The sequence below is a fragment of the Lolium rigidum genome, chromosome 1, assembly GCF_022539505.1.
Source record: "Lolium rigidum isolate FL_2022 chromosome 1, APGP_CSIRO_Lrig_0.1, whole genome shotgun sequence".
NCBI classification, from domain to species: Eukaryota; Viridiplantae; Streptophyta; class Magnoliopsida; order Poales; family Poaceae; genus Lolium; species Lolium rigidum.
Genome location: NC_061508.1, coordinates 151,947,593 through 151,960,623, shown reverse-complemented (window position 1 = coordinate 151,960,623; position 13,031 = coordinate 151,947,593). Strand labels below are relative to the sequence as shown.

The window sequence follows — 13,031 nt, the reverse complement described above, 5'->3', positions numbered from 1 at the left end:
GCCCGGGCGGAAGGACCTTTAGCACCTGTGGTAAAGGGTCTACCGCGGCAGAAAAATGCTCCAAAACGCTGCCGCATCACAACCAGCTACCGGTGCCATTTTTTATCCATTTTTTCTAATTATTTTCCACTTTCTCTTTTTTTCTTTAGAATTTCTATTATTTTAGTTATGTGACAAGTTTAGTCTCTAACTACACTTAATCTCTAGTCAAATTACATACTCGTGGTCAAACTTTTCGCTCGGTCACCCATCCTCCCACTACTCTAGCACTAGCTTGCTTAACTTCCGAGTTCCTTCCCATCTCGCTTTCAAGTGCTTCGCGCGCATGTTATTGATACTAGTATTATATCAATCTTAACATGTTGATCACGATATCATACTTCTTTATTATTTGAATTCCAAATAATTCTTTTAATAAACAAAAGTAATGATGTAATAATAATCTTAAATAAATAAACAAACAATAATTTTTTTTTTAAAAAAATATTTTTTTTGCAAAAACCTGAAAATTTGCAAATCAAAAAATTGGCTAACCTTTATGGTTAAGTAATAGTAATCTTTATGCAGTAAGGAATTATTATTTTATTTAAAAAAATTATGAATTTCTGTCAAAAACTAAAATCTTACTGCTTTCGTATTTTCATTTAGAATTGTGAGAATCCAAAAATTAGCTACCCGGGTGAATTCAAATGTAACTTTCTCCCACGATCATTTTGGTATATTATACATTTTTTGTCAACATCGTATGCAAACGTTAATGCCATTTTACCTTTTTCTTATAGTAGGTTGCGTAGCATACATGAATCTCAAAAGATTTTATTTTTTGAATTTTCTATCATTTTCTTTTATATTTTACAAAGCTAAAAACCTTTTACACTGGTTCGTGGCACGAACCGGTGCTAAAGGTCCCGCACGAACCGGTGTTAAAGCACTGGCCGCTTGAACCGATGCTAATGCACCATTTAGTCTGAATTTGTAGCATAACCGATGCTAAAGCTCCGGGCAGCTCCAAACATAAGCCATGTTTTCTACAAGTGATCATTAGTGATGATTGTTGCTCTAGTGCGTTAGAGCATCTCCACTCGTCTCCCCACAGAGCCCCCACGGCCACTTTTTTTCATCCGGACGGCGAAAAACGGTCCAGTCAGGCCCCCGGTTCCTCGTTTTGGTCCGGATTTGAGCCTATTTTCGTCCGGACTCCCCATGCCATCCTCGGTTTCCCGGGGTCTCCCGGGGACTCCGGATGAAGCTAAACCAACCGCCCACGCCCACGTGTCTCCTCTTTCGTCCGGATTCCCGAGCCATCCTCTTTTTCCCCGAGAAACGCCGCTTGGGGAGCACACAACTGGGAAACTACTCCTCCCCACGCCAAATCTTCCTCCAATCCGGACGAAAATTTCGCCGGATTTGGGCGTGGGGAGCGCCAACGAGTGGGGATGCTCTTAGTCCTTTCGGATCTTAGCGCGATGATTTCACGTCTATCTACTACACAAAGCTTTACTACACCAAGTTTTGCCTGGCTCTAGTGATAGAGGGACGACGACGGCTGCACACCTTCGGCTCGTGCTAGTGTCTATAGTCCTTGTTAGGTGGTCCAAAGATCTCTTTATAATTTTTTATTTTTAAGATCACTTGTATGATTATTAATAGACCGGTGGAATTATCATCAGAAAAATAGCTGGAGCCATGTTTTTTTCCCTCTCAGAGAAAAAAGGAAGAAAAGGTAGATCCATGTTTTTTCCCTCCCAGAGAAAAAGAAAAGCTAGAGACATTTAAGTGCAGGTCTTTTTCTGGTACTACGTCCCCTCGCCTTCTTTCCGCTGCTGCATTTGCATGGTTCTATTTAACCACCACCGCTACCAGCCTAGCAAGTAACATGTTGCCCAGCCCTTCCTGTAGTCTCCTCTCCCGTTCTCTGCCTCGGCTAGCTCCAGCAAGGTATCGCTCGTCTTCCTGCTTAATTACGTATCCTGTTTCTGTTATCCATGTGCAGAATTCAGCTAGCTCGGCAACTAGCGCTTTGTTAATGTTTCGTATCGCCGTTGCAGGTAAATCTTTGCGTCGGAAGATAGATGGTGATGATGGGGCAGCTGGGGAGGTTCGTGGACGGGATCAGGTCGAAGATGCAGGCCGGCGGCTTCGGGAAGAAGGGAGCGGGGAAGAAGGCGGCGGCAGCGGCGGCGTATGACAAGATGGGCAAGACGGACAGCATGAGGGTGGAGATCAAGAGCCGGCAGGCGCAGAAGCTCATCGCCAAGAACCTCGTCGCCGCCGAATCCATCGGCCGCAGGAGCAGGAACAAGCGCTTCTTCCTCGCCTTCTGAATTTCTGATCCAAGCAACATCAGGAGAACCAGCCGTCCTTGTTCTTCAAAAAGGAGAGATGTCCTGTCCTAACCTGTGAGCCTTAATTAGATAGCGCGGCTGCGATTGATCACACACACATGTAAATGGTGATATGTATCCTCAGTTCCTCACCTCACCCGTGAGCTTGCTATTAGATTCCTAAGCTTTGCAAACTGGAATTAATGTTTGTTCAAACTGTAACAGCATCTGTCATTCGCTCATATATGTATCCGTACAAAGTGCATGTTGTACTTGTTTCAACATTGAACCTTGCTTACAACATGGCTTTATTGATTCATTTGGGTAAGCTGCTCTTTCCACAAGGTCAAACAGAGATGACATGAGGCTAGTTAAAGCTCAGGAAGAAGCACTACGATGGAATATTACATGAATAAATGTCTGCTGGCTTTTCACTTTTTGGCGGCCAGTGAGCCAAATTGTCCGCCACCTGCAGTTAACCCGTAGCCACAAAACTGAAGCACACTCCTGTTCATTCATTGACTTTTCTCATGAGTTAGTCAGCTCTGAATTTTTGTTCTCGTGTGGCTCATCCATCGTCACCTCCTCCCTTTGAAAAACCAAAGCTGCTAATGGACCCCACAATTATACGGTCTACACTCTACAGCCACCTCACCAAATAATCCACTAATTCTGCAGGCGTACAGCCAAGGACTATCATTGTTTTTCGATAACGCGAGCCAAGTGGAGCACGGTTGTGAGAAGATCCCCGAGGATCTGATTAATTTGACCGCTAACACCCAACAGCGCCGCGCCGCAGCGTGACGCGTCATACGGAGCCGTACAGCAAGTAAACAATTATCAGAACAACGGAAATGATCCCCTCGTCATGCGTTAGTTGGACAAATATCGCATCACTGCGTGACATGCATGGGCTCAACCAAAGGTTTTATAATATCCTGCAGTCTATGTAAAAGAGCTTAAGAGCATCTCTAGTCACATCCCCTAAAGTCTTCTTCAAAGATTTTTGGGACGTTAGACATTTTATCATTTCCAGTTGCGCGCCCCAAAGATTCTTTCCAACCGGCGTGACCCAATACGCAGTTCGGCGGCCCGAGCCATCCCCGCTCCACAAGGAACGCTTCGAACGCGCCGGACATAGCGAGAAAATAGGTGGGTACCCACCCGTCAGCGACCGAATCCAGAACGGTTGGTTCTCGCCTTTTATTTCTCGTCGCGCCTCCTCTCCCGTGCGTCCCACCTCTCTACCGCCGCTCGAGTTGACGGCCGTCTCGATGGCTAATCTCTCCTGAGTCGGGCACCGTCGTGGCGGCTGGCTCCCTCGCCGTCCTTTTCGCCGTCACCGCGTCCCAGGACGCGCCGACAAATCCACCCTCCTCCGCGCACAGAAGGTGTTCCTGTTCATTGCCTCCTCTGTCGCAGCAGATGCATTTTAACCATTTATTCAGCTTCAGACATGGATAGCAAGACGAGAAGATCGTCCAAATGATGGAGGACGAGTAAGACTTCGACGACGACATTTGGGAGCATTTGGTGATCATCGCGTCCCTCTAAAACACGCTTGACGCCGACGCGGAGAAGAGGAAGAGACCGCCGCGGAGGTTCAAAGGCGGGAAGAAAGAAGTCGAAGCCCCAGAAGAGGATGGAGGGGCATACCATGCTGCACAATGACTACTTCGAAGACGATGCAACACATGACGACAATTTTCGGTGCCAGTATAGGATGAGCACGGGTTTGTTCATGAATATCCTCCACGACGTTCGAGAGTTCGACCACTACTTCAAGCTGAAGCACGACGTTGTCGGCAGACCGGGTTCTCGTCAATTCAGAAGTGCACCGCTGCCATGAGGATGCTTGCATATGGAGCACCTGTTGATACACATGACGACTACCTTCGCATGAGAGAGTCTACTGAAATTAAGTGCATGTATAAGTTTTGCCGAGCTGTGGTGGAAAAGTTTGGCAAGTACTACTTGACAGAGCCAACTGAAAAAAAGGATGCAAGGATCATGACTCAAAATGCAGCCAGAGGATTCCCTGTGATGCTGGAAACATCGATTGTATGCACTGGTCATGAAAGAACTTCCCGATTACTTGGCAATGTATATATAAAGGACGTCATGGATATTGCAGTGTGGTGCTTGAAGCTATGGTAGATTATGACATATGGATTTGGTATTCTTTCTTTCACATGGCGGGATCACACAATGACATTAACGTGTTGCAGCGGTCTCCAGTGTTTAGCAAACTAGTGGAAGTTCATGCTCCACCATGCAACTATGAGATCAATGACCACCAATATACCAAAGGCTATTATCTAGATAACGATATATATCCAAAATGGACGGCTTTTGTCAAAATAATCCCGGTGCCATCAGGTCAGAAGAATTGCCACTTTGCTTCAAGCCAGGAGGCTTGCAGGAAGGATGTCGAGCGGGCATTTGGTGTGCTTCAAGCTCAATTTGCTATTGTTCGGTACCCTGCTCTAAGCTGGTCTCACGACCAAATGTGGTAGGTGATACAGAGTTGTGTGATCATGCACAACATGATCATCGAGGATGACTCACGATGGCAATTTTATCCACGGATTCGGGTATCCACGGATATTCGACCCACCGGGCACGGGTATGGAGGGTTGGTTGTGTCCACGGATTTCATGGGGCGGATATCCGATAATTCATGGAGCGGGCACGGGCGAGCTTTTGCTCCATGGATATTCGATGGATATCCAACTGACATGTGAGACATGCGAATTTACCTACGATTGGCTGTCCTTTTTAGGCCCAAATCACCAAACCTTAATTTAAGCCTTAATGATTTTATACTTTAAATAATCACAGAACCGCCTTGTGCTGGTAGGGCTTCCGCTGGCCGCATTGACTGTGGATCTTCGTTGGTTGCTCCGCCTCCTCGGTAATGTGATATTTTGTTGCTTTGATATTCCTATGAATTGTCGACATAATTATGGATGAAATGCTACTGAAATAACATCGAAATGCTGCCAAAATATTCATGTTAGCTTATTATTGATGAAATGCAAGTGAAACATTGCTAAAATGGTACTAAAATTTTATGGGCATGGATATCCATGGATATCCAGGTATCCATTGGATTTGGATTTGGGGCGACATCCATGCCCATGGATACTTTTGTGGGCGAGGCAGTCGAGGCTGATGGATTTGGGCATGGATCTGGTTTTCCTATATCCGTCCAAACCCGCTCCATTGCCATCCTTAAGGATGACCGCAAGAATCGGGTCAGGACACATGTTGGTCCCTATGAGTGTCAGTACCCTCTTGCGGAGGTTGATCATGAGGTGCCTGTAGATTTTTCTAATTTCCTCGCCATGCACCCAGAGATCCGTGACAGCAATGTTCACGAGCAATTTCAACATGATTTCGTTGAGCATCTGTGGAGAGTCAAGGGATTATCAGTAAATGCGGTGGCGCCTTGATCTAACCCCACTTATTATTTTTTGTATAATTTCCTATTATTTGTTGTATTTTAATTAGAAAATAATTTTAGCAAACATATTTATTTGTATGCTATATTTAATACCATGGTTGTTTTTTCGAATACTCTAACCAAAAAAGATTTAAGGCCTCGTTTGGGGAAAATGACTGGGCAACGAGCCCCCCCCCCCCAAACGTGGCACGAAGAAATTGCATCCCCCAAACGCTTAATGCGACGCGCTTTAGAAGACGCTTTAGGGGACGCGATTAGAGATGCTCTAATTTAACCACATGCATGCGTCTCTTCATTGCTTCATTGAAATGAGGATGAACACATGGGCCATGGCGTTATCACACAATCCTTTTTGTAGCGTGCAAACTTATGTAGTGTAGCTCGAGTGTCATCAAATTTTTGCCCGTAGTGAATGATCGACAACTAGCATATGTTACTGGTTTTTTTTTGGTAATGCAAGCACGGCCTCTATGCTTACCCCATAGTAAATGCTAGACATCGAGCGTATGAATCTAATGTTATATATTTTATAGATATATAATTTATATCTTATTATATTAACTAAATTAATGATCAAAGTTTATTTAAGCTGCGTGCATACCTATTAAACTGATACGAAGGGAGTTAGCATCAGATGTTGTTTTATTAATTGATGACATATGCATAATGGTAAAGCATTGAGCACTTAGCTAAACTGATACGGGGCGTTGGCCCGATCTTTCACGGTGCACCTCCTTAATCCTTTGGATCCGATAACTCTTCCAACCACGTGTGTTACACGCGGCCTGAAGATGGGGAACGCCAATCAGGCGAGCAACTCGACGAAGAATGCCGAACCTCAAGCAGAATAGACACGCCAAGCTCGATAACCCTCGACAGTTCGAGGACCTTCTCGCGCGCACGATCACTCTTCACAAACTCAAGAACTATCACGTCTTTATTGATGGATAACCGGACGAACGTCCAAGACGCCGTCACGCACGCCGATCTCATAGGGACGATGATAACATGAACTTCATGTTCTACATTATTTGGATTCAATCTAAGCTAACCCTAACCTAGCCGGCCAGCTCCATTATATGAGGGGGTAGCTGTGGCGCCTCACTAGGTGGGCTGACCTGGTTTGGTTTGGACAGACCTAAAACCAAACGCAACACTAATTAAATCTAATTGGCCCACCACATGACCTGGCTACATTATTCCCTAATAATAATACTACGATAAAATACTGGTACAACCTTAGACTTAATCATCGTATCAAGGGATGTCCTAGTGTACCAAACTGCCTGGATGTCCTCATCATCCTCCCCTTCTTCAAGAAGCGTTGTCCCCAACGCGTGTGGATCTGCTAGAAAAAGGGTGGCGTCAGATAAGCAACATCGTCGGTCTTCATCCGCAAGCCTCGCCAGTCTTCCACACCTCATCCTCCCTCTCGACTAGCTTGACTTGACATTGGCGCCCTTTGGTCTTCGACGCCATTAACCTGATTGAATACACAAGCATTCTTCCAAACGCAACTGAAGCGCAACATGCATATCACCCAAAACAAACAGAACAAATTCATGTCCGCCTTAGATCCAAATAAGCTGAAAACACCTGAGTAACTCTTTTGAATCACCAATGTCTCCCTCCTTGAAGAAAAAATTTCATACACTCCGCGATGAACAAGCAGCAGCAGCAATAGCAGAAAAGCAGCAATAGGTGCAACTGCCGGCCTGGTCGCCGGTCCTGCCGGCCTTGATGCCGGTTTGGCCGGCCAGTGGTCCAGTTCGGCCGGCACGTGGACCGGACCGTCCAGCCTGTGGCTCGGTCTGCCTTCCTGGTGGCCAGGTAACACGCCCCTGCTCACAGTACTTCTGCCCCTGTTGGCACCGGCGCTAGTTCCTCGCGATTTTTCTTGCCGCGGCAGAGAATTCCGACGAACTCCTATTGTGGTAGGGATTCTGCAGCACTACTCCTTCCTCTCCCTTGCTGCCGCCACCTCCTCCGCATGAATGGAGGCTTCCTCGGTCTTCACCAACAATATGGCGACATATTACCCAATGGCATCCACTCCAAATCGAGAAAAACAACAGCGAACAACAATCAAATTGCACCGTGATCAACCTAGCGCTATGATAACAAGATGATACGGGGCGTTGGCCCGATCTTTCACGGTGCACCTCCTTGATCCTTTGGATCCGATAACTCTCCCAAACATGTGTGCGATGCTCGTGGCCTGAAGATGGGGAACGCCAATCCGGCGAGCAACTCGACGAAGAACGCCGAACCTCAAGCAGAATAGACACGCCAAACTCGATAACCCTAGACAGTTCGAGGACCTTCTCGCACGCACGATCACTCTTGATAGACTCAAGAACCATCACGCCTTTATTGATGGATAACCGACGAACGTCCAAGACGCCGTCACGCACGCCGTTCCCATAGGGACGGTGATAACATGAACTTGATGTTCTACATTATTTGGATTCAATCTAAGCTAACCCTAACCCTAACCGGCCAGCTCCCTTATATGAGGGGGTAGCTGGGGCGCCCCACTAGGTGGGCTGATCTGGTTTGGTTTGGACAGGCCCAAAACCAAACACAACACTAATTTAACCCTAATTGGCCCACCACATGACCTGGCTATATTATTCCCTAATAATAATACTACGATACAATACTGGTACAACCTTAGACTTAATCATCGTATTAAGGGTTGTCCTAGTTTACCAAACTGCATGGATGTCCTCATCATAAACATGGCAAATAAAAGTAAGGATAAAGATTTCAAGACTTAGGTACATACTATCTGGCTTAAAATATGAGAGAGGAGGACTAGAAGTTGTTCATTGCATACCATTTAGACAACAAATTAAAAAAAATTGAGTGAGCGAAGTAAATACAGGAGAAGAAAAAGACAAACCACATGGCGGTGGCAATTCCCATAACTACATCATATAGAACTATGACATACTGCCCGGTATGAACAAAAATCACCTTTATCGATACTCAATCACAAGATAACTTGTGATGATCTTGCGACATCCATATCGTATCCAAGTCCGTATAAGTCTTATGGTTTACCGATCCTAGTAAGGTAGCTACCATTCGTATCTCCGGGATAGTTCAAAAAGTTGTTAGACCAACACAGACGACTTTCATGCCGGGACATCACATCCTTGAGGGAGTTGTTGTCCTTCATGAAGCTATTCATGAAACTAATTGGAAAAAACTAGACGGGGTTCTTTTCAAAATTGATTTAAAAAAGGCTTACGATAAAGTTAAATGGCCGTTCATCCAGCAAGTGTTATGGATGAAAGGCTTCGATCCCAAGTGGTGCGATTTGATAAAAAAATGTCCAAGGAGGTAGCGTGGGAATTAAGCTTAATGATGATATCGGACATAATTTCCAAACAAGAAAAGGGTTGAGACAAGGTGATCCTTTTTCTCTGATTCTTTTCAACATTGTTGCTGATGTACTTGCCATCCTTATTGCGCGGGCAAAAGAGGAGAGTAAAGTAGGGAGTCTTATTCCTCATTTGGTTGATGGGAGAGTATCGATACTCCAATATACCGATGATACAATCTTGTTTTTGGAACATGACATTGAAAATGCTATTAACACAAAACTAATCCTATCTATGTTTGAGAAACTCTCTGGCTTCAAAATTAGTTTTCATAAAAGTGAGATCTTCTGTTTTGGGAAGGCTGAAGAAAAGGAACATGAATACAAACAATTTTTCGGTTGTGAGGCTGGATCACTACCAATTAGATACCTCGGTATACCGGTACATTATCGGAAACTAAGAAATTCTGAATGGAATCCTATTGAGAGTCGTTTTGGGGCAAAACTTGGTAGTTGGCGCAACAAATTACTCTCATCGATTAATATTAATCAATTCAGTCTTGACCAGTTTACCAATGTTCATGTTTTCGTTTCTTGAGACCCCTGTAGGTGTGAGAGAACGTTTGGATTTTTACCATTCGAGTTTCTTTTGGCAAACTGACGAAACAAAGAAAAATATAGACTTACAAAATAAAATATGGTTTGTAGACCTAAAGACCAAGGAGGATTAGAAATTTAGGTACCGCAACTAAAAAATAACTGTTTGCTAAGTAAATAGTTGTTTAAACTTCTTACCGAGGAGGGAATGTGGCAGCAACTTCTTACTAATAAATATTTGAAAAATCAAACGTTGGCACAAGTTGAGGTTAAACCTAGACTCTCCATTTCAGAAGGGCCTTATGCGTGTGAAAAATATTTTCTTCATTAGAGGGTTTTTCAAAGTGGGGAATGGATCCGATATTTTATTTGGGAGGACATCTGGCTAGGGGAAATTTCTTTAGCACAACAATATCCAGCGCTATATAATATTGTATAGAGAAAGAATGTCTTGGTGGCCACTGTGTTGGCACAAAACCCACTTAATATTGCTTCTATGAGGGCTTTTAATGATCATATATGGAACCAATTGATTAATCTTTGTCAGCGACTAATAACGGTACAATTGACAAACAACCCGAATAAATTTGTGTGAAAACTCATTGATTCAGGCATATTTACAGTAAAATCAATGTATCTTAACTTAATGAATGTTCATACTACATTTTTACGTAAATATTTGTGGAAACTAAAGAATCCACTTAAAATCAAAATCTTCATGTGGTTCCTTAATAACTAAGTTCTGCTCACAAAAGACAATCTGGCTAAATGTAATTGGGATGGTTGCCAAAAGTGTTGTCTTTGTAATGAGCTAGAAAAGGTACATCACCTATTCTTATCATGCCATTTTGCTAACATTGTTTGGGGCATGATCTATTTTACTTTTGATATACCCCCACCCGCGAATATTACTAACATGTTTGGTAATTGGTTTAATGGGGTAAACAAATTGGATAATAATAGAATACGAATTGACATATTTGTTGTATGTTGGACTATTTGGACAAGTCGGAATGGCATAATTTTTAAGAGACAAAAGGGAATTAGTTTTTTGCAGGTTATACGATGGGCGGTGTACTGGATTTAACAATGGGCTTTCCTTCTCCCGGAGGATCAGCGGGAGATTATGGATACTGGATGCAACCGTCTGCTGACGGTTACTCAGGACTTCTTTTTCCAGGCTGCTGAGTGGCGGCGCACTAATAGGCTACAAAATGGATAATTCTGTGTTTTTATCTATTTTTTGATGGTTGATACATGTCTCAACCCTCTCTAATCCTTGATGTAACTAAATATTTTGCACCTTTCAATAAATGAAAAAAGTCGTATGCATCATATTGATGCAGAGGCTGGGCAATGCCCCATTTCGAAAAAAGTAACGGTAGTACTTTTATTGAGAAATTTCCAATAACAATATTGACGATGTGTTTCACGATATATCGACCATCCGGGCTATATCGAACACAATTGTTCTACTAACATTGTTGCTCTGATATATCACTGGCAACATCGTAATAATTTACATTTACCCATAGTAAAGAAAACAAAACTATCAATAATATACGAACTAGTCTTAGAAGCGAGACTAGGATGTCTATTTGGTGTTTATAATTCCACACATGTAATTTCCTCTGATATTACAATATGTGGAACCAATACACTTGTAGCATAGAACTATAAACTTAATAAATCCAGAAATATAGAATAATATAACTTATTATTGCATCCAAGGCATGTTTCGTTCAGGTCATGAATTCTCTTTATCCTTTAAGATGTTAAATAAATAAAAACTTGCAACAACTTTTGTTAGGGTATATTGCCCCTATGTGTGATTTTGATAATTAGTGATAACCCCTAGGGACTAATGTTTTCATTGAGTTTATATGAAGTAATATTCCATAGGTACTACTTGTAGTCCATGTGTTGGATTCAAGTATGGATGCCATGAAGATAAAGATATACCTTGTGTATTGGCATCAAGATCATCGATTTGAATATATATATGTGATATGATCAAGAAGAAGAAATGAAGATGGAGTTCTTCTGTGAACTCAATATTAGCCATGCTCCAGCTTATGTGATAAGCAATGAATGATTAAGATCTTGAGTGCTTGATTCCAAGTGAAGAATTCAAGTTATGGCTCTAAGTCGGTGTCATAATAGTCTCATAAGTTGAGCTATGGTAGACTAAGATTTAGAGCATGCAAACAAATGAAGAATTCTGTATACACCTCAATATAGTATGATAGAGCATGATAAGATACAAGGTTGACCAATACAAAGAATGAAGAATAGATTCAAGTTTGGTCAACACATGAAGCATGAAGAATGTGCCACGTGAAGTCACGTGGTATGGTAAGCCTTGTCAATTATGCTTCATGAACTAACCCATCGTATATGTGCTCTTGTGTTGTCTATGTGGGTTAGGTATATTTCCATGGGCATGCATCAAAAGTGAGATCTTATATAGCCCATGAGAGGATGACTGCAAGTGGGTGATCGTCATCAAGGTTGAGTTGGGAAAGTTCAAGTTGAGCATCTCAAGAGGATCATATGCTTGAAGTTTGTCGTCCATTTGGTGATAATGAACATGTGAAGATGTGCATCAATGGAGCTTTCCCATCATGGTGTATGGGGGAGAATTTGTGAGTCTTCACGAAGCAACAATGATCAAGTGAGGCATTCCGGCTTGAGTGGAGCTTGAAGAGTTATCATCAAGATCAAGCGGGATGCGCAAGGAAAAGGTATGGCCTTGATAGGTTTTCCTTTTACCGGTCTCAAGGTGGTTGATGGGAGACCGGATTATAGGATAGATAGCCACACTATCAATAGGGGATTTCAGTTGGGTAACTTGATCACATCGTCTTAGGGAACTCAATTCTTTGCATACTTTGCATATCCCTATTGCTTCTTGGTGTTTCTTTGTGAGAGGTTCTTGAGCTTTTTGCTAGCTTTACAACAAGCCCAAGTTCATCGAAAATGGAATCCGCATGCATCTTCTATTGCATTTTCGAGTTTGGACTTCTTCAGCGTTTCTTGACGGTGGGAGATTCCCCCTCTAAAAACATCTAAAAATATCTTGTGAGGAGTCTCCATATTTGTTGGGGTTCTATTTGTCGTTATCTTTCCAACAAAATTGGTTTCATATCAATCGGGGTCCGGACACAAAAGTTATCACAGTTTTTGTATAACATGTTTTCCTACTGGCCCGATTTCTCGCTCGGCCTGACCGGCCGTTCCACCGGATGGCCCGGTTCAAACCGGCCCCTGGACTTGTGCCAACCAGGGCCATGTACTGTAAGACACAAAAGTGTCC

General features: G+C 43.1%; 1 protein-coding gene across 2 annotated transcripts; it reads left to right on the top strand.

The window, feature by feature from the left end:
* The first annotated feature begins 1,831 nt into the window (after window positions 1–1,831).
* LOC124682587 lies at window positions 1,832–2,643 on the top strand. 2 transcript variants are annotated; one of them, XM_047217243.1, is made up of 2 exons: window positions 1,832–1,938; window positions 2,049–2,643. In XM_047217243.1, exon 2 carries the CDS (start codon window positions 2,073–2,075, stop codon window positions 2,322–2,324), a length of 252 nt encoding a protein of 83 aa, XP_047073199.1. In that variant the 5' UTR covers window positions 1,832–1,938; window positions 2,049–2,072; the 3' UTR covers window positions 2,325–2,643. The 2 variants fall into 2 exon arrangements, with proteins under 2 accessions (XP_047073199.1, XP_047073200.1); XM_047217244.1 differs by having other exon boundaries at window positions 1,872–1,940; window positions 2,052–2,643.
* The last annotated feature ends 10,388 nt before the right edge of the window (window positions 2,644–13,031 follow it).

Coding starts and splice junctions, on each gene's coding strand:
- LOC124682587 (XM_047217243.1), top strand. CDS start 2,073: ATGGTGATGATGGGGCAGCTGGGGAGGTTCGTGGACGGGATCAGGTCG.